Below are 21,624 nucleotides of genomic sequence, written 5' to 3'. Positions count from 1 at the left end.
AACTCACCCCGTCACAGGGATTCGAACTGCTGACCTTCTGATCGGCAAGCCCAAGAGTCTCAGTGGTTTAGACCACAGCGCCACCCGCTGCCCTATGGGAGGATGGGGTCCTGGGCGTAAGGAATGTGTCCTTGAAGTCTTGCTTGCTTGACCAAAGCTCTTGCTGTGCGAATGTGAGTAGAACCCAGCCTATTGCACAAAGGTAAAAATGGCATTTCCTGCCAACCTAGCAGTTCGAAAGCACGTCAAAGTGCAAGTATATAAATAGGTACCGCTCTGGCGGGAAGGTAAACGGCGTTTCCGTGCGCTGTTCTGGTTCGCCAGAAGCGGCTTAGACCTGCTGGCCACACAACCCGGAAGCTGTACGCCGGCTCCCTTGGCCAATAAAGCGAGATGAGCGCCGCAACCCCAGAGTCGGCCACAACTGGACCTAATGGTCAGGGGTCCCTTTACCTAAAAATGGCATTTGCTGTTCCCCACCCTCCTACTTCACCTTCTTGACCGCCGGATGGCGGGACCACGAGTTTGGTCGGAGGAGACAGGCCCACCATGTTGGTGGCCACCACAAGGAACGTAAATTCCTCTCCTGCCGGGAGGAGAAGGCTACACTGCAGGTCTGGAGTGAAGCATTGCAGCGTGGAGGGCTCCCCTCTCTTTTGTGAGTGAAGGCTGTATCCCAGAATCTCGCCGTTTGCCTCCTTTGGCGTCAGGGGCTGAAAGGAGGAAGCAAAAGGAAAAGTTTGCAACCGTTATAAGAAAAAACTGCTCCTTTCCCCGTTTTGTGGTATCCAAGAAAGACCTACATTGGCTCCCAGTACGTTTCCGAGCACAATTCAAAGTGTTAGTGCTGACTTTTAAAATAGGGGGTGTCTTATACATTAGGGGCGTCTTATAGATGGAAAAATACAGTAATATTTCCGGGGGTTTGCCATCCACAGATGTGCAGAAGCAGTGCCTCCGGCAGCAGAAACCTTGGGATCTGACCGGTGCTCTGGAACGGATCCTGTCCGCAACCGGGGGTACCACTGTACACCAAACATCATATCCATGTCCCTACATCATATACAGGGATGCGGGTGGCGCTCTGTGTTAAACCACAGAGCCTAGGTTTTGCCGATCAGAAGATCGGCGGTTCGAATCCCCGCAATGACGGGGTGAGCTCCCGTTGCTCTGTCCCTGCTCCTGCCAACCTAGCAGTTCGAAAGCACATCAAAGTCCAAGTAGATAAATAGGTACCACTCTGGCGGGAAGGTAAACGGCGTTTCCGTGCACTGCTCTGGTTCGCCAGAAGCGGCTTAGTCCTGCTGGCCACATGACCCGGAAGCTGTACGCCGGCTCCCTCGGCCAGTAAATCGAGATGAGCGCCGCAACCCCAGAGTCGGCCACGACTGGACCTAACGGTCAGGAGTCCCTTTACCTTTACTTTACATCATATACACCAAATGCGGCCCCTCGGGACCTCGAGACGCTGTCTTTGTGCGGCGAATCTTTCACCCGTCCAGCAACAGGCTTGCGCTCAGACAATGGTGTTGGCACCATGCCGCCTGCGATTCTTGGCACATTGCAGAACCCTTTTACTCCACGGTGTTGGTGCATTGGGTATCCGTCCTTACCTTCCACATGAGGACGACCACTCTGTTTCCATAGCCATCGGAGTGTCCTAATTTCCTCCAAAGTGCTGGCCCTGTCGATGGAACTGCAGCGGAAGCAAAACGTTGAGGTTCAGTACAGGCCTATGACGCTCGTACCTACGGGACTGCCTCTCCTGGTATGCCCCACGGAGAAACTTGCGGTCTTCAAATAAAAACATCTTGAAGGTCCCAGGCCACAGAGAAGTTAGGCTGGCCTCAACCAGAGCCAGGGCCTTTTCGGCTGTGGCTCCGATCTGGTGGAAAGCTGTCACAAGAGACCAGGGCCCTGCGGGACTTGACATCTTTCCGCAGGGCCTGCAAGATGGAGCTGTTCCACCAGGCCTTTGGCCAGGGCACAGCCTGACCCCCTCCTTTGGTAATCCTCACAGAACTCTAGCCCATGGTTGCCATTAATTTGATTTGAACTGATTTGATAATTAATTTTGGAATGCTGTATTATTTTACTGTTGTTAGCCGCTCTGAGCCCGGCTTCAGCTGGGGAGGGCGAGATAGAAATAAAATTTTATTATTATTAGATCACAGAAAGCAATTTATTCACCCAGCACAAACTACAGAGGGCCTTCTCGGTAGTGGTGCCCACCCTGTGGAACATCCTCCCTTCAGATGTGAAGGAAATAAGCAGCTATCCTATCTTTAAAAGACATCTGAAGGCAGCCCTGTTCAGGGAAGTTTTTAATATTTAACGCTGTACTGTTTTTAACACTTGATTGGGAGCCACCCAGAGTGGCTGGGGAAACTCAGCCAGATGGGCGGGGTATAAATAATAAATAATTATTATTTTTATTATATTATTTGCCTGCTTGCTCTCGAGCAACCCCTTGGAACCTTAACAGTAGAGCTGGGAGGGTACCCCAGGGCCATCTAGACCAACCCCCTGCGATGCAGCGTCGCCTCTAAGCATAGCAAAGGTCACCTTACCTTCAGGCAGGGTTCTCACAAATCTCTCACTGCTCCAGTCACTCCAGAACGGACGCCCGCCGCTGATGGCGAAGGAAACTTCATGGAGGTATTTTGCCCTCACTCGGACAGAGTAGTTGGTGAAGGGGGCGACGTGGCAGATATTTGCGAAGCCGGGAGCATTTTCAGACAAAGTAAAATTGACCTTTGTGGGAGGAGAAATATTGGGGAGGTGGGAAGAGTTTGGATTTGATATCCGGCTTTATCACTACCCGAAGGAGTCTCAAAGCGGCTCACATTCTCCTTTCCCTTCCTCCCCCACAACAAACACTCTGTCAGGTGAGTGGGGCTGAGAGACTTCAGAGAAGTGTGACTGGCCCAAGGTCACCCAGCAGCTGCATGTGGAGGAGCGAGGAATCGAACCCGGTTCCCCAGATTACGAGTCCACCACTCTTAACCACTACACCACACTGGCTCTCTGGGGAGCACTCTTTAGCACTTCGTTTGTTTTTAAACTGAGCTGCCACTGCAAATTGAGGCGGGTGAAATACTCTTATTCGGTTGGTAAGTAAAGGCAGATCTACTGTATTTTTTGCTCTATAAGACTCACTTTTTCCCTCCTAAAAAGTAAGGGGAAATGTGTGTGCGTCTTATGGAGCGAGTGCAGGCTGCGCAGCTATCCCAGAAGCCAGAACAGCAAGAGGGATTGCTGCTTTCACTGCGCAGCGATCCCTCTTGCTGTTCTGGCTTCTGAGATTCAGAATATTTTTTTTCTTGTTTTCCTCCTCCAAAAACTAGGTGTGCCTTGTGGTCTGGTGCGTCTTATAGAGCGAAAAATACGGTACTCTTATTCGGTTGGTAAGTAAAGGCAGATCTACATAATTTGCCAAATCACAGCCATCCTTTGAAATTGGTACATGTCTGGATTTTGCAACGAGGCCCTCCAACAAAGTAATGCGTACAAAAAAAAAAGCATTCGATAGGGTAAAGTGTGCCCATAAATGCATGCATTCGTGAAAATGGCATGCAAAATACATTATATTATGTGAAATTGCGTAGCCAAAATGTGAATATTAGGGCAAATGGCTTCCAAAGATTTGTCAGGAGAAATTAGCACTACAATACTGATGAGGTTTAATGAGGACTTAGAAAAAAGAAAAAAGACTGGAACTTAAGACTCGGGACCGGTGTTATATGGTCTCAGTGGCTGCTTCCAGTCCCCAGTCTAGCTGCCGCATTCTGGATTAGTTGCAGTTTCTGGGTCACCTTCAAAGGCAGCCCCACGGAGAGCGCATTGCAGTAGTCCAAGCGGGAGATAACTAGCGCATGCACCCTAACACCCATTTCCTTGCCCTTCTGAAGGCAGCCCTATTTAGGGAGGTTTTTAGTATTTCATGTTTTATTCTGTTTTTAATCTTGTTGGGAGCCACCCAGAGTGGCTGGGGAAGCCCAGCTGGATGGGCGGGATATAAATAATAAATTATTATCATTGTTAGCTTCCTCTGATGTTTCCCAGGCTGCGTATACACCGTTCATTTAAAGCACATTCCTTGCCCTGGGAACCGTACTTTGCCCCCCATAGAGCTACGATTCCCAGAACCCTCAATAAACTGCAGTTCTCAAGATTCTTAGAGGGCCGTGTGATTTGACTGTGCATGGGATATAGTCAGATTTGTGATACGATACAATAATCTTTATTGCCATTGTCCCATAGAGAACAACGAAATTGAAAATCTACGTCAAACATTCAGAAACCAACAAGCCTGCTGTCCCAGCTATCCCAGCCTGGTTAGCCCCCTTAAAACTCTGATACCCCATCATTAAATATACTCCCATAGAGACTACCTTAAAAAGGTAAAGGGACCCCTGACCATTAGGTCCAGTTGTGACAGACTCTGGGGTTGTGGCGCTCATCTTGCTTTACTGGCCGAGGGAGCCGGCGTCCAGCTTCCGGGTCATGTAGCCAGCATGACTAAGCCGCTTCTGGCAAACCAGAGCAGCGCACGGAAACGCCGTTTACCTTCCCGCCGGAGCAGTACCTATTTATCTACTTGCACTTTGACGTGCTTTTCGAACTGCTAGGTTGGCAGGAGCTGGGACCGAGCAACGGGAGCTCACCCTGTTGTAGGGATTTGAACCACCGACCTTCTGATCGGCAAGTCCTAGGCTCAGTGGTTTAACCCACAGCGCCACCCGTGTCCCAGAGACTACCTTACCCTGCGTTTAAAACCAAAATCACATTTGAATAGAAACTGTTTCTCAGGCAGCTAGTCCTAGTCTTTATAACCCTGTACCTTCTTCCAGAAGGCAGAAGCTGAAAGAGATCATTTCCGGGGTGCGCACTATCCTGCGCTATCTCTGCAGCTTTCTTATGGTACCTGAAAACATAGATTTGATCCAAGGTGGGAAGAGTGCACCCAATTATTGTCTCCGCAGTCGTTACAACCCTGGACAGCATTGTTTTTTCCCTGGCCGTGCAGCTCCCAAACCACACACACAGACCATAAGTTAATACACTCTCAAAAGTCCAATTTGCAATTATGAAGAAGATCTCCAGAAGGGACATGGAAAAGAGTTAAGAGCCTCGGACATAAGATCACCTGGTTGATGGACTAGATGGAACAGACAGAAAGGACTGACAGAACTCGGGACCAGGAAGAAGAGACGGTGGGTGAAGTTTGGCAGAATTTTTTTTTTTTTAATAATTTTGAGAAGTATTGTAAAATTAATGACTGTCAGGAAAATCTTGGAATGAAACTATTAGGCTTTAGTAGAAATGTGATAAGGAGTTATGTACAAATAATTTTTTTAACTTTAGGTGTTTTTTTTCCGTTTTATGGTGAGATAAGGCTAAAATAAATTAAGATAATTAAAGGACAGAATATAGTGAAAGATGGAAAGGATTTGCTGAGATAATTAATAATTAGAATACAAAAGAGGGAGGTGTGAGGAGGTCAAGGAAACAAGTTAATGAAGATAAGAATATGGAGTTATTGGATTTGTTTTTAAATTTACTTTTTTGTTTTTGTGTTTGGATGTTGGCGTATTGTATTGTATTGTATTGTATTGTATTTTTATTTATTTTTATTCTTTTCCTATTGATTTGTATGGTTAATTCTGTTTTTCTTTGCTTTCCCTGTTTTTCTTGTTTTCTTTCTCTTGTAACTTTAAAATTCCAATAAATATTATTTTTTTAAAAAAAAAAACCAAAAGTCCAATTTGCAAGCCCCCTTGGGGCAGGGGCCAGTCTTTCAATCAAATGTCAAGACACAGGGCACTACAGAAATACGTAGCAACAGATCTCCGTCACTCACTCACCTGCTTCCAATATGTCTCTGCCACGTCGCGGAACTGGATCTCATACTCAGTCTCCAACACAGACAGCACCTCATCGCCGGGGATGTTCCATTCAAGGTAGAAGCACCGTGACTTGTTTGCTTCGGCGATGCTAACCTCAGGTGCGCTCAGTTTCACTAGATGTGGGGTGGGAAGAGAAAGTTTGTATCTGTATCCAACGGCGCAGTGTCAAACCCAGAAGGGCAGAGGTCCCATCCTGATACTCGCAGCAACGCCCCCTTCGAAGATTGTACAACCTTCTTGGATTCTACAGTAATCTCATAGTTGTGCAATAATAATAATACAGTGGTACCTTGCTTCCCAAACGTAATCCGTTCCGGAAGTCCGTTCCAAAACGAAAGCGTTCTAAAACCAAGGCACGCTTTCCCATAGAAAGCAATGCAAAATGGATTAATCCGTTCCAGACTTTTAAAAGCAACCCCCAAAACAGCAATTGAACATGAATTTTTACTATCTAACAAGACCATTGACCCATAAAATGAAAGCAATGAACAATGTACTGTCCTATAAAATAAATAAGACGGGATTGTAGAGGATAAAATTAAAATTATTTTTCTCTCTCTTACGTGCACTGATGATAGTCATTGTTTGGATGGGGGGCTTTTTATCCATTTCTGCAGTTACACAATCAATCAATCAATCAATCAATCAGTAGCTGAACTGGGTTCCACACAGTCACAAAAACCAAATCTAAAATCTGACTGTGCAGTCAGTCTGAAACGGGCCCCAAAATCCCATTCTCCCTTCTCGAAGGGTGCATTAGCTAAAAACCATTAACTTGAGCTCTTGAGCAACTGTATAACAGGAACCCAGCTGTATAAACAATGCTCTCTCCTTTATCAGTCCGTGACGCCTAATGAATGGCCTTGTCAGTTCCAAAGTGGAGCAGGGATTACACATCTGGGTCTTATCTTACATCCTGACCACACTGACACACAGACCTTGTCAGCCACCCGGGAACGGCGCCAGGAGTGCTCTTAAGAGTTGGTGACCTTCTTACCCCAAGATAAGGAATACAGGAACAGGAACACCCTTTTATGGTCAAGAGTACCGGAACAGGAATACCTGTTTATGGTCATGGATGTCAACTTGCGTGTATGAGCTGACGTGGCTGGATTCCTGGGGAAGGGGGAGAGGGTGCCTGGAGGATATATATACTGCATGGAATCTCTCATTTCTTTGGACCTGCTGTGGACTGACCACGCAAGTGCCTTCTGCTATCCGGAGAGCAGAATAAACTCTTTCTCTGAATCAACCTCTAAGAAGGCCACAGCAGGGTTGTTGTGCAGAGGGCGAGGAGACTTCCCCGAGTTCCCTTGCTTACCTATGCTCAGAATCCGAGACCAGGGAGAAGAGTCGATGGAAGAAGATTGGAAAAAATTTAAAGTATATTTACAGAAATACTGCAAAATTAATGAATGTTAGAAGTCTATTGGAATGAAGTTATATGGTTTTAGCAGAAGGGTTATTAAGAATTATATGAACATTAAGTGTTAATGTGTTAAATTGGGAAATTGAAAGCTAAATTGTGTTATGATAAAATACAGACCAAATTGAAGAAGAGGGAAAGGATTTGTTGAACCAGATAATTTGAACCAGAATACAAAAAAGGGAGGTGCGAGGAAGTCGAGGAAATAAGCGAATGAAAGATTTGGATACAAAAATTTGGATTTGTGTTTTTGTATTTTTCTTTTCTTATGTTGTATTGTTGTATTGTATTTTCTTCTTTTTTAATTTCTTTTTGTTGTCGATGTATTGTTTGTTGAATTTGTGTATTGTTTTTCTTTTACTGTTTTTCTTTTATAAGTATAAAATATCTAATAAATTTTATTTTTTTAAAAAAAAAGAGACTTCCCCGAGTTTCCTTGCTTACCTATGCTCATTCCATGAATGCACATTTCTGGAGCGCTCAATTGGACGCCTCGACTCTCGGCAGTTAGGTTTATTTTGTAGAAAGCAAAGAGGTTCTCCACCGGGACGCCACAGGCACTGCCTCCCTGGGTGGCGGCACAGCTCCTCGTGTGGCCAAAATCCATTTGACAGCGCCCAGCTTCTCTGGAAAAAATAAACAGAAGGGAGCGCTCCTTAGCAGCTGCGGGTTCAAGGGGCAGGAGTGGAGAATCGGTGAGCCTCAGAGCCCTCCTTTAGAAATTTCCCAGAATGCCCCATCCGCAGCGTTGCTTCAGGGGATTGTGGGAAATTTAAAAATGGCGGCTCCAAGCTCCTCAGTAGGTAGAGTCTAGGGTAAGAAAACTCTTACACCTGTGATAGGAATTTTGAGGTCTTAGATATAAGGCAATGTTCATAACCTCACGTACAAAGATCAGCACAGGAAGACAGACCTGGAACCATTTTGATTCCCAAACTGTCCCAAACTGACCAAATGTTTTCTCTGCAAGGTCAAAGGAAAATGGAAAAGCCTCCCCATTGTCTTTTCCTTAACAAATCCTGTCTTAAGGGTATGTCTGGCTGTGTTTGAATAGGGTGAGCCTGTGACCTGGCTCAGGAACTAAGTATTTATCATTACAAAAGACTGGCCAGGCTCCCCAGGGTATCCAATCAAGTGAGCATTAAGAGGTAACCTGCCAGACAGAAGCTAAACAAGGACAAGAGAAAAACAACATTCAAATTTCTGTTTAGACCACCTTTTTTGTGATGTATGTATGATGTATCTGAGGGGTGGTCTTGGGTTACAGGTGGCAATTTCAAAAGTCTTTATAAGGCCTTGCGCACCATTTTCCTGGGTCCCTCCTCTCTCCTGCGGGTGAGGGGAGCACCTTGTTGCAACAGATCAATAAAGGCCAAGCCTACAGGCTGCTGTTTTGCTCCAAGTAATCCTGGTTGGTGTCTTTGTTTTTGTCCAAGGGAGCCCTCGGATTTTTCCCTTAACACACCCAGCGTGGGGAATCCTGTAGCTTGCCAGATGTTTTGCTGGACTACAGAAACAGTAACACCATCCCTTATCCAAGCTGGTTAGGGTTAGGGTTAGGGTTAGCTGATGAGAACTGGAAGCCCCAGAACATTTGGTTTTATTAGTTTTGAAAAATGTAGAACAGAAAGGATCGATAAAAGTTATTATTGTTTCCCACTTTGACCTTGCAGAGAAAACATTTGGTCAGTTTGGGAATCAAAATGGCTTCAGGTCGGTCTTCCTGTGCTGATCTATGTATGTGCGGTTATGAACATTGCCATATATCTAAGACCTCAAAATTCCTATTACATTATCAAAATAAAAATAAACATTCGTCCGTTCCTTGGTTGATACTTGTTTTGTACACCATTCTGAAATTCAATTTAACATCACCTCCAATCTTCCCACTGTGTTCTGAGTCCTTAAATATGCACTTAATTTTATTTTCAGTCTGCTTTGGGTGGTATGGTATCTCCCTTCCAACCTTTTGATGAAAATTATGGCGGCTACATGAAGATGTCCCTAAACTTTTTTGTGACTTCATTACCCATTATTCCTAGCAGGAAGGCTTCGGGGGTTTTTTAGAGAAGGAACATTTGAAAATGTTGTTGAATTCATTGTAAATCGTTTCCCAAAATTGTCTAATCTTTTGACAGTTCCACCACATGTGGGTGCAGGTACCTTCAGTCTCCAGACACACTGCCCAGGTTTGCACTGCAGGGAGGGCACTTTGGGGCTGATCTAGCAGTGTTTTGACTTCACGCTCAGAGGCGCAAGCCATTGTTGCTGCAGTTGCCTTGCCAAGGTAAAGGTAAAGGACCCCTGGACGGTTAAGTCCAGCCAAAGCCGACTATGGGGTTGGGTTGGGGTGCTCATCTCGCTTTCAGGCTGAGGGAGCCGGCGTTTGGCCGCAGTCAGCTTCCCGGGTCATGTGGCCATAGCTGTCAACCGTCCCTTATTTGGCGGGAAACTCCCTTATCCCAGCGCCGTGTCCCGCTGCTGTCCCTTATTGATGATGTCCCATAAATTTCCCAGGTTACAAAGGAAGCAGCTCCTCTCCCTCCCTGCCGGCCAGGGAGGAGGGAGGCTCCAACTGGGTTGCTCGGCTGCGTTGCTCACCCAATAAGGAGTCTAAGAACGACTGGAGGGTGGAGCTTGCATGCTTTGTGCCAATCAAATCGGCCGCGTTGCGTGGGGACTCGCCTTTGCTCAGCACTTCCCAGCGGAGAGGTGATGGTGGTTTCCCTTGCTGCATCCCCTTTGCCGGGTTGCTGCGCTGTGGGAACCACCGCTTGAGGCTTCGTTTGGCTGCTGGCTGGGCTTTCTGCCTTTGGCTCGGAGGGGCTCAGAAGTTGAACATACCTGTGCTGGGAAAATCCCTTATTTTGGCTGCTGATCCCTTATTTTCAAGGCTGCTGGTCCCTTATTTTCAAATCTGTAAGTTGACAGCTATGGAGTTCTCCTCGCCCCCAACTCCACCAAGCTCCTTGGAGAGAAGGGTGGGTTGATACTGTCTCACTTGGGAAAGCCAACAGGGCTGGGGAGGGGGATTATTCCCTACCCCCTGGTGACCAGTAGGACTAAACCACTTCTGGCGCAACGGGACACCTTGACGGAAACCAGAGTGCATGGAAACACCGTTTACCTTCCCACTGCAGTGGTACCTATTTATCTACTCACGCCGGTGTGCTTTCGAACTGCTAGGTTGGCAGGAGCTGGGACAGAGCAACGGGAGCTCACCCCGTCGCGGGGATTCGAACCGCCGACCTTCTGATTGGCAAGCCCTACGCTCTGTGGTTTAGACCACAGCGCCACCTGCTTGTCTAGTTCAGCATTGAAGGAGCGATTGCTGGTTACGGTGGAACCCAGGTAGACAAAATTGCCAACCACCTCAAGCAATGATAAGAATAATATTCCAGCATGCTGGTTGTACGACACTGTGTGGCCCTATATCTCTGCCATCCCAGAGGCAGGCAGGAGACTTACTCTGTGATGTGGAGCCTGTACGTAGTTTCTGGGCCCATATCCAGCAAAGGCTTCCAGAAGCATGTGATGTTTTTAGCCCAGAAGCTGACACAGTATTCAAGCTTCAGGCTCCTTGGAGCCACGCCTGAGAAATACAAGGAGAGAAACGAAACATAGAAACTTTTACTTATACTCTCCCCCCCACACACACACCTGGTACCCTCCAAATCATTCAATTCAAAGTGATGGTGCTGACATTTAAAACCCTAAATGGCCTCGGTCCAGTATACCTGATGGGGCGTCTCCACTCCCATCGTCCAGCCAGGACACTGAGGTCCAGCTCCGAGGACCTTCTGGCGGTTCCCTCCCTGCGAGAAGCCAAGTTACAGGGAACCAGGCAGAGGGCCTTCTCAGTGGTGGCGCCCGCCCTGTGGAACACCCTGCCTCCAGATGTCAGAGAGAACAACTACCAGACTTTTAGAAGACATCTGAAGGCAGCCTGTTTAGGGAAGCTTTTAATGTATAATTGTTGTTGTTGTTGTTTAGTCATTTAGTCGTGTCCGACTCTTCGTGACCCCCTGGACCAGAGCACGCCAGGCACTCCTGTTTTCCACTGCCTCCCGCAGTTTGGTCAGGCTCATGTTTGTAGCTTCGAGAACACTGTCCAGCCATCTCGTCCTCTGTCGTTCCCTTCTCCTTGTGCCCTCCATCTTTCCCAGCATCAGGGTCTTTTCCAGGGAGTCTTCTCTTCTCATGAGGTGGCCAAAGTACTGGAGCCTCAGCTTCAGGATCTGTCCTTCCAGAGAGCACTCAGGGCTGATTTCCTTCCGAATGGAGAGGTTGGATCTTCTTGCAGTCCATGGGACTCTCAAGAGTCTCCTCCAGCACCAGAACTCAAAAGCATCCATTCTTCGGCGATCAGCCTTCTTTATGGTCCAGCTCTCACTTCCATACATCACTACTGGGAAAACCATCGCTTTAACTATATGGACCTTTGTTGGCAAGGTGATCCTAGGCATCGCAATTGCCTCGCTCCCTAGCTAGCCATCCAGATTAAGGGGATAATGACCGCAAATTAACCTGGGAGTGTTTTTCTTCCGGAAACGGTGCCGTAGCGGTGATTAATAATAAACTGGAGAGGGCTGGGAGGTGATTCTGTGTGGTGTGTCGCCACAGGGAACAGATGGGAGGATTAGCAGGGGGGCGCTGGGGCTGGGAGGGGGGAAGACTTAAGAGCATCGGGAGATGGAGGTTTTAGCATCAAAGGCCGCTGCTTCCGGAGGTAAGAGCGTGAGCAACAGGCTGGGAAACCTGATGTGCTTGCTGCCAAACAATTTCATGCCACGAAGTGCGTGCGTCTGGAGAAGGAACCGTCGCCAGGGCGAAAGCTGGATCTGCGAGTGAGGCCCTTCGCAAGTGCTTTAAAGGGTATTTGTGTGGGAGCTCTGATTCTGCTAAGGGCATATAGGTAAAGGTAAAGATACCCCTGACCATTAGGTCCAGTCGTGGCCGACTCTGGGGTTGCGGTGCTCATCTCGCTTTAGTGGCCGAGGGAGCCGGCATACAGCTTCCGGGTCATGTGGCCAGCAGGACTGAGCCGCTTCTGGCGAACCAGAGCAGCGCACGGAAATGCCGTTTACCTTCCCGCCAGAGCGGTACCTATTTATCTACTTGCACTTTGACATGCTTTCGAACTGCTAGGTTGGCAGGAGCAGGGACCGAGCAACGGGAGCTCACCCCGTCGCAGGGATTCGAACCGCCGACCTTCTGATTGGCAAGTCCTAGGCTCTGTGGTTTAACCCACAGCGCCACCCCTCTCCCCTAAGGGCATATGCAAGACCACATCCAGTCCAACCCCCTCCCTGTGTTCCAAAAGCCAAGCCATGGACTCCCTACTTTTGAAAACCATGATATATCTATGGTAGTTTCAGTTATGTGAATGGTGCCACAAACTCCCTTGGGGTCCGCAGACCACCAATTGGGAACCTCTGTTCTAGATTAGGTTGCCTGAGTTGGCAAAGCTCATTTGACTGCCGCAAGAAACAGCATTTAGCACCATCAGTCCCGTATTGTGGAACGTTCTCAGGGGCTGTACTCCCTCTAAAGGAGCAAATGTGTCAAAAAGCAGAGACACCACCTTGCCCACAAAGGTCCGTATCGTTAAAGCCCTGGTTTTCCCAGCAGTGATGTATGGAAGTGAGAGCTGGACCATCAAGAAGGCTAATCGCCGAAGAATTGATGCTTTTGAATTCTGGTGCTGGAGGAGACTCTTGAGAGTCCCATGGACTGCAAGAAGAGCAAACCTCTCCATTCTGAAGGAAATCAGCCCTGAGTGCTCACTGGAAGGACAGATCCTGAAGCTGAGGCTGCTGCAGCCAATCAGAAGCCGCGCTTTGGCTTTTGAACGTTTTGGAAGTCGAAAGGACTTCCGGAACGGATTCCGTTCGACGTCCAAGGTACAACTGTAAATGCGATTGTTATTATCAATAATAATTACACATCAGAGAAGTGTGGATATCAAAGGAGAGCTGTGTTTCCGGTTCAGGAACTGGAGGGCCGATTTTGGTCAGCTCATGTTAAAAGCTGCAAACCGAACCAAATTCTCCCCTGTACCTGCTCGGGGGAGCGTTATACAGATTGAGCAAAAGTTTTGATCCAATCTTTTTACTAGGCATTGAATTGCAGGCCTTTCCAACCTCGTCGCGGCAGATTTTGCCGCTGATTAATCTCTACACACACACACGCACCTGCCTGCTCCCTGAAAACCACTCAGAAAGCCCCTTTCCTCTCGGGAGATGGGGTCTGACGGAGGCCCGTTCTCCCCAAAGATCTGGAGAGATGTCTGGCTGCTCTCCATTAATTTGCAACCATGGACACAATGTTCCCATGGCTTTCAGGAAGCAAAACAGAGATGTACGCAACACGGAAGGAGCGTGCCTTGGACAGGGACAGGGTCTGGATAGCGGAGGCAGTGGGGGCCGCCCTCCCCACCCCCTAGCAGCCCCACATCTGTGCCTACTGAGCGGGGAAAAGCGTATCGTTTTACACGGCCCGAGCAAAAAATAACCTTTCCAAAGCTGTCAACAAAGGCTGGGGGGGAAGGAGACAGGTCTGAGGCGATGTCATAACTGTGAAGGCTCTTTTTTCGGACACCCGTTTGCGCCTCCCCTGTGGTGCGGGACATCGGCTTCCGGCTGAAAGCAATTTTCACCCTCCAGGCTCTGTGTGCTACAGAGTTGGGGGGGACGGACACTGGCTTTCTCAGCCATCGGGGCTGCTTTTGGAGGGCGGGAACATGGTCCCTAAGGAAGCAGAGGCGAGATGGATGGCACATGTGGGGTTTTTTTTTGTAACCACCCAGGGAAAATTCAATCAAAGCAAAACTCAATTTCCCCTCCTCCCGCGGTTTCGCTTGCAAAATGAGCAGGAAGATTTGCAATGCAGACCTTTTGGAAGTGATAGCTGGACCATAAAGAAGGCTGATCACCGAAGAATTGATGCTTTTGAATTCTGGTGCTGGAGGAGACACTTGAGAGTCCCATGGACTGCAAGAAGATCCAACCTCTCCATTCGAAAGGAAATCAGCCCTGAGTGCTCACTGGAAGGACAGATCCTGAAGCTGAGGCTCCAAGACTTTGGCCATGAGAAGAGAAGACTCCCTGGAAAAGACCCTGATGTTGGGAAAGATGGAGGGCACAAGGAGAAGGGGACGACAGAGGACGAGATGGTGGGACGGTGTTCTCGAAGCTACCAGCATGAGTTTGACCAAACTGCGGGAGGCAGAGGAAGACAGGAGGGCCTGGGGGTCACGAAGAGGCGGACACGACTAAATGACTAAAAACAACAGCCTTTGGCAACCTGGCACAACATCCCAATGTTGTCGAACTACAACAATGTAGTCCATAGTCCAACAACGACCGGAGAGCACCAGGTTGGCAACAGCTGTGCTGAACGAGAGCGAGAATGCCGGCTTGAAATAATGGGCGGCTGTTAAAAGCACAGGCTGACTTTTAGCCTCTATTTAAATGATGTTAATTTGCATCCTGGCCTGGTAAACAGCGCCACCTGTCAGCAGCTGCACATACTGCAGTGTGATGTCCCGCTTCAGCGGTACCTATTTATCTACTTGCACTGGCGTGCTTTCGAACTGCTAGGTTGGCAGCAGCAGGGACCGAGCAACGGGAGCTCACACCCATCCATCGCGGGGATTCGAACCGCCGACCTTCTGATCGGCAAGTCCTAGGCTCTGTGGTTTAACCCACAGCGCCACCCGCGTCCCTTTACAGGCATTTAATTCAGCATAAGGACAAACATGTCTGCTCCAGAAGTGGTTTAGTCCTGCTGGCCACATGACCCGGAAAGCTGTCTGGAGACAAACGCCGGCTCCCTTGTCCTGAAAGCGAGATGAGCGCTGCAACCCCCCAATCAGAAGGTCGGCGGTTCAAATCCCCGTGACGACGGGGTGAGCTCCCGTTGCTCGGTCCCAGCTCCTGCCAACCTAGCAGTGCGAAAGCACACCAGTGCAAGTAGATAAATAGGTACCTGGGAAGGTAAACGGGGTTTGCGTGCGCTCTGGTTTCTGTCACAGTGTCCCGTTGCGCCAGAAGCGGTTTAGTCCTGCTGGCCACATGACCCGGAAAGCTGTCTGGAGACAAACGCCGGCTCCCTTGTCCTGAAAGCGAGATGAGTGCCGCAACCCCCTAGTCGCCTTTGACTGGACTTAAACATCCAGGGGTCCTTTACCTTTTATATGAAGGTGCAAGCATACAGTTGCGTTGTCTTCATGGAAGATGGAGCAAGCTTGCTTTCTGCTGCTGCTCCAGAGGAGAGCACCTGAACCAATGGATCTGAAAGGAATTTCTGACTAAACTATGTGATGGGTAAGAGCCGTTTGGCCGTGGAACAGACTCCCTTCGTTGGAGGCTTTTAAGCAGAGGTTGGATGGCCACCTGTCATGGATGCTTTAGCTGAGATTCCTACATTGCAGCGGGTTGGACTAGATGACCCTCGGGTCCCTCTAAACTCAGTCAATTCTACGATTCTCAGTTGCTTCAGACCTCTTGTAAAGCCATGTCCTTTTGCCCAAGCTTTCCTTGACCCATAAAAACAGAGCCTATTTTATCCTGCATTCCAGAATCCCAGTTTCCAACACGTTTATACTAGAGCATGGGAAGGCAAACTAAGGCCCAGGGGCCAGATCCGGCCCAATCGCCTTCTCAATCTGGCCCGTGGATGGTCCGGGAATTGGCGTCTTTTTACATGAGTAGCTTGTGTCCTTTTATTTAAAATAATAATAATAATAATAATAATAATAATAATAATAATAATAATTACTATTTATACCCCACATATCTGGTTGGGTTTCCCCAGCCACTCTGGGCCGCTTCCAACAGAACACTAAAATACAATAACCTATTAAACATTAAAGGCTTCCCTAAACAGGGCTGCCTTCAGATGTCTTCTAAAAGTTTGGTAGTTGTTGTTCTCTTTGACATCTGATGGGAGGGCATTTCACAGGGTGGGTGCCACTACCGAGAAGGCCCTCTGCCTGGTTCCCTGTAGCTTTGCTTCTTGCAATGAGGGAACCACGAGAAGGCCCTCGGCACTGGACCTCAGTGTCCAGGCAGAACGACGGAGGTGGAGACGCTCCTTCAGGTATACTGGGCTGAGGCTGTTTAGGGCTTTCAAGGTCAGCACCAACACTTTGAATTGTGCTCGGAAACATCCTGGGAGCCAATGGAGGTCTTTCAGGACCGGTGTTATATGGTCTCGGTGGCCCCTCCCAGTCCCCAGTCTAGCTGCCGCATTCTGGATTAGTTGTCATTTCCGGGTCACCTTCAAAGGTAGCCCCACGTAGAGCGCATGGCAGTAGTCCAAGCGGGAGATAACCAGAGCATGCACCACTCTGGCCAGACAGTCTACGGGCAGGGAGGGTCTCTGGATTATTTGTGGGGCATAGCATCTCTGAGTTATTTGTGGGAAATAGCAATTCGTTCATTCCCCCCCCCCCAATATAGTCTGGTCCTCCACAAGGTCTGAGGGACAGTGGACCGGCCCCCTGCTGAAAAAGTTTGCTGACCCCAGTACTAGAACTTCCCATTCTGCTTTTGTTTCCATGGCATCGCCTTGTTGTTTTCACCTTGCACAGCTCTCGGCGGTTTTCCTTTTTAAATATCATCCATAAATGCTCTAAATTAAAAAAACAAACACAAAACTGCTTCTGCAGCTTTGTTCTTACCTGAGCTGGAGAGGGAGGTGAGGAAAATCAGTACACATCTCAGAATCAGCTGCATCCTGAAGGTCCCACCAGCTTTGGAGAGATGGCAATGGAGGGATTAGCAAGAGCATCTTGTAGAATCATAGAGAGGTGGAAGGGTTCCCCAAAGGTCATTTAGCCCACCCCCCTGAAATGTGGGGACCTATGGGTCTCAGCTGCACTTTTGTTGTTGTTGCCTGTTGGCACAGGCTAAAGTTGCTTCGAAATGGAAAAGTGGAAGCATGGGAGAGGTTTATTATTGTCTCCAAAAAATTTAGTCCAGTCATCAATAAACTTTATACCTTTTTGCTGTCTGTTTTGCGTCATTTTTTGCCAAATCCATATATTCAAATAATTTAATTTGCCAATCTTTAACGGTCGGGATATTTGGGGTTTTCCAATTTTGTGCTAACAGGATCCTAGCAGCTACAGTTGCATATTGAAACATTATATGGTCCTCTTTCTTAATCTCGTCTCCGATCATTCCCAGAAGAAAGGCTTTGGGTTTTTTAAGCGAAAGTGCCCAATCCTCTTTTAATGCCATCCAAGGCGGTGGCCCTGTGGGAGGGAGTTCCGTAGGCTAACCACACGCTGCGTGGAGGACTACCTCTTAACAACTGCGCTGGAAATCAGGGTCACAACCATCGCCCGCCCCAGATAATCGTCACACATTGCAAAATAAGCATCACTAAGAAACCAACTTTACGCACAGAATAGCTCACCCTTCGTATTCTCTTCGGCACAGCCGCCAATGCGCTCTTGCGCCGCTTTCAACTTCCAGCCTTTTGAGTTGGGCTGTTGGCTCCTCTTTTTCTTCCAAATGACGAGACTTTCCAGGGGGCCTGTGAGCCGCGAGCCCTGCCGCAGGAGAGATCGCCCTCCCCGCGAAACAAAAGAACAGATCGCGCTTAGTTCCCGGGTCAAAGGAGGACCCTAAAAACCCTCGGTGCCACGGCAAGAGAGTATCTCTGCAAAGAATTCAGCGGACCCGGGGCGGTGGGGATAAATTCTGCACCCGTGACTCCTTTTCTAAGCATCTAAAAGTGGTCCTGGGTTAAAGGAAACCCAGTTCCCTCTCTCTCACTGAGGTTTTGCCCCCATTTAGGGTTTGTCGGTGGTTTGCTTTTCTTGTCCTTTTCACCCTCCTCCCGCAGCATCGCATCCCGGGATGAAGGCGACAGGTGAATAGATCGCATTCAGAAAGGTGTTTTTGTAAGATGCATGCTGAAGGGGCGTGGCTTGCGGATCCGGGCCAATCAGGAGAAGGGGGAGGAGCCCCCCCCAAAGTTCCTCTCTTCCTTACTATGTAAAATCATAGAATCATTTGTTGTTGTTGTTGAGTTGTTTAGTCGTGTCCGACTCTTCGTGACCCCCTGGACCAGAGCAAGCCAGGCCCTCCTGTCTTCCACTGCCTCCCGCAGTTTGTTCAAACTCATGCTGGCAGCTTGGAGAACACTGTCCCACCATCTCGTCCTCTGCCGTCCCCTTCTCCTTGCGCCCTCCATCTTTCCCAACATCAGGGTCTTTTCCAGGGAGTCTTCTCTTCTCCTGAGGTGGCCAAAGTCTTGGAGCCTCAGCTCCAGGATCTGTCCTTCCAGTGAGCACTCAGGGCTGATTTCCTTCAGAATGGAGAGGTTGGATCTTCTTGCAGTCCATGGGACTCTCCAGAGTCTCCTCCAGCACCAGAATTCAAAAGCATCCATTCTTCGGCGATCAGCCTTCTTGATGGTCCAGCTCTCACTTCCATACATCACTACTGGGAAAACCATAGCTTGAACTATACGGACCTTTGTTGGCAAGGTGATGTCTCTGCATAGAATCATAGATGCCTCCTAATAATTAAAAGGTAAAGAGACCCCTAACCATTAGGTCCAGTTGTGGCCGACTCTGGGGTTGCAGCGCTCATCTCGCTTTATTGGCCAAGGGAGCCGGCGTACAGCTTCTGGGTTGTGTGGCCAGTAGGACTAAGCCGCTTCTGGCGAACTAGAGCAGGGCACGGAAACGTCGTTTACCTTCCTGCCGGAGTGGTACCTATTTATCTACTTGCACTTTGACGTGCTTTCGAACTGCTAGGTTGGCAGGAGCAGGGACTGAGCAACGGGAGCTCACCCCGTTGCGGGGATTCAAACCGCCGACCTTCTGTTCAGCAAGTCCTAGGCTCTGTGGTTTAACCCACTGCGCCATTTGCGTGCAAAGTTATTTGGGGAGCGGTTGTCACAAAACAGAAGAGACCGTGCCTGATTCTCCATCTTCCCACCTCTCTATACAAATACACACCGCTGATTTAATTTGGGGGAGACACAACCTTTGCTTGTGATATGAATTACATTCCATTGTCCAACATCCTTAAAATATCCTTTACTTCCCTTCTTCTCTTTCCAGGGTCCATTTTACATATCATAGAATCCTAGAATCATAGAGTTGGAAGAGACCACAGGGCCATCGAGTCCAACCCCCTGCCAAGCAGGAAACACCATCAGAGCACTCCTGACATATGGTTGTCAAGCCTCTGCTTAAAGACCTCCAAAGAAGGAGACTCCACCACACTCCTTGGCAGAAAATCCCACTGTCGAACAGCTCTTACTGTCAGGAAGTTCGTCCTAATGTTTAGGTGGAATCTTCTTTCTTGTAGTTTGGATCCATTGCTCCGTGTCTGCTTCTCTGGAGCAGCAGAAAACAACCTTTCTCCCTCCTCTATCATAAATCCCTGCACATTTTACAAAAACCAAACCATTCCGTATTCCATTATCACATCCATCAAAACTTATCCACATTGTTTAACGCTGCCAACGTTTTCAAGTGTACACAGTTTCCCCCCATGTATTCAGTAAACGTTTCCCAATCTTCTCTAAACGTTGTGTTCTTTTTGTTCTCTTATTCTATAAGTTAAGTCTGCAAGCTGGTGCAAGTTCTTTTAAATTGTTTTTAACAGTGTGTTTTGATGCTATAGGGACGCGGGTGGCGCTGTGGGTAAAAGCCTCAGCGCCTAGGGCTTGCCGATCGAAAGGTCGGCGGTTCGAATCCCCGCGGCGGGGTGCGCTCCCGTTGCTCGGTCCCAGCGCCTGCCAACCTAGCAGTTCGAAAGCACCCCCGGGTGCAAGTAGATAAATAGGGACCACTTACTAGCGGGAAGGTAAACGGCGTTTCCGTGTGCTGCGCTGGCTCGCCAGAGCAGCAATGTCACGCTGGCCACGTGACCCGGAAGTGTCTCCGGACAGCGCTGGCCCCCGGCCTCTTAAGTGAGATGGGCGCACAACCCTAGAGTCTGTCAAGACTGGCCCATACAGGCAGGGGTACCTTTACCTTTGATGCTATAAAGGGACGCGGGTGGCGCTGTGGGTTAAACCACAGAGCCTAGGACCTGCCGATTAGAAGGTCAGCGGTTTGAATCCCCGCAATGACGGGGTGAGCTCCCGTTGCTCAGTCCCAGCTCCTGCCAACCTAGCAGTTCGAAAGCACACCACTGCAAGTGGATAAATAGATACCACTGCATTGGGAAGGTAAACAGAATTTCCATGCGCTCTGGTTTTCATCAAAGTGTCCTGTTGTGCCAGAAGCGGTTTAGTCCTGCTGGCCACATGACCAGAAAGCTGTCTGTGGGCAAATGCCGGCTCCCTCGGCCTGAAAGCGAGATGAGCACCACAACCCCATAGTCGCCTTTGACTAGACTTAACCAACCAGGGGTCCTTTACCTTTTTACCTTAAAGTGGCTTGATATGGCTTGAAATGTACAGCTCAGACAGGGCCTTTCAGGAATCTGTTCAGTGTACCGAAGAAAGCAGGATATACAGTGGTACCTCAGGTTAAGAACTTAATTCATTCCGGAGGTCCGTCCTTAACCTGAAACTGTTCTTAACCTGAGGTACCACTTTAGCTAATGGGGCCTCCCGCTGCCGCTGTGCGATTTCTGTTCTCATCCTGAAGCAAAGTTCTTAACCCGAGGTACTATTTCTGGGTTAGCAGAGTCTGTAACCTGAAGCGCCTGTAACCTGAGGTACCACTGTATTTTCCACTTAGTGCTGACTTACAGTAGCCAGAACTTTACCTCAGAGAGGGGTGCTTTTCTTCCCTTTCTGTGCAGATGTTTTTTTGTTCGCATTGCCTTAATTATATCTGCAAATGATTCACTGGAGACGCAGACCTGGATGGACTTAAGTGGAATCCTACAATACACTTAACCTTAGCAACTCTCTCCAACACTGTGGGGGTAGAGATTTCCCCCCTACGCACCTTCCATTGAGAGGCACGAAAACAGCTTATATTTGAGTGGTTTTAAAAAGCGTTTAGGGACGCGGGTGGCGCTGTGGGTTAAACCACAGAGCCTAGGACTTGCTGATCAGAAGGTTGGCGGTTCGAATCCCTGAAATGGGGTGAGCTCCCATTGCTCGGTCCAAGCTCCTGCCCACATAGCAGTTCGAAGGCAAGTAGATAAATAGGTACCATTCCGGCGGGAAGGTAAACGGCGCTTCCGTGCGCTGCGCTGGTTCGCCAGAAGTGGCTTAGTCATGCTGGCCACATGATACCTCGGCCCAGTATACCTAAAGGATGACGACCCGGAAGCTGTATGCCGGCTCCCTCGGCCAGTA

The 21,624-nt window shown here is 48.7% G+C and overlaps 1 protein-coding gene across 2 annotated transcripts in view; it reads right to left on the bottom strand.

Annotated features, from left to right (window-relative positions):
- Positions 1–18,292, bottom strand: part of LOC310668344 (interleukin-6 receptor subunit beta-like) — a 29,714-nt gene extending 11,422 nt beyond the window's left edge. Inside the window, exons 1-8 of one of the 2 annotated variants that reach the window (XM_083421489.1) lie at positions 17,761–18,292; positions 17,021–17,092; positions 10,804–10,927; positions 7,780–7,961; positions 5,868–6,022; positions 2,571–2,754; positions 1,614–1,696; positions 494–713 (exon numbers count right to left, since the gene is read on the bottom strand). In XM_083421489.1, the coding sequence (XP_083277615.1) occupies positions 494–713; positions 1,614–1,696; positions 2,571–2,754; positions 5,868–6,022; positions 7,780–7,961; positions 10,804–10,927; positions 17,021–17,075 (1,003 nt within the window). In that variant the 5' untranslated portion in view covers positions 17,076–17,092; positions 17,761–18,292. Of the gene's footprint in view, positions 1–493; positions 714–1,613; positions 1,697–2,570; positions 2,755–5,867; positions 6,023–7,779; positions 7,962–10,803; positions 10,928–17,020; positions 17,190–17,760 lie in introns of those variants that run through there. The other variant, XM_083421490.1, reaches the window with a different exon arrangement.
- Positions 18,293–21,624: the final 3,332 nt, after the last annotated feature.

The sequence above is a fragment of the Podarcis tiliguerta genome (assembly GCF_965153285.1).
Source record: "Podarcis tiliguerta genome assembly, chromosome: 18".
Taxonomy (NCBI): Eukaryota; Metazoa; Chordata; class Lepidosauria; order Squamata; family Lacertidae; genus Podarcis; species Podarcis tiliguerta.
This window is presented reverse-complemented; position numbering and strand designations above follow the sequence as displayed.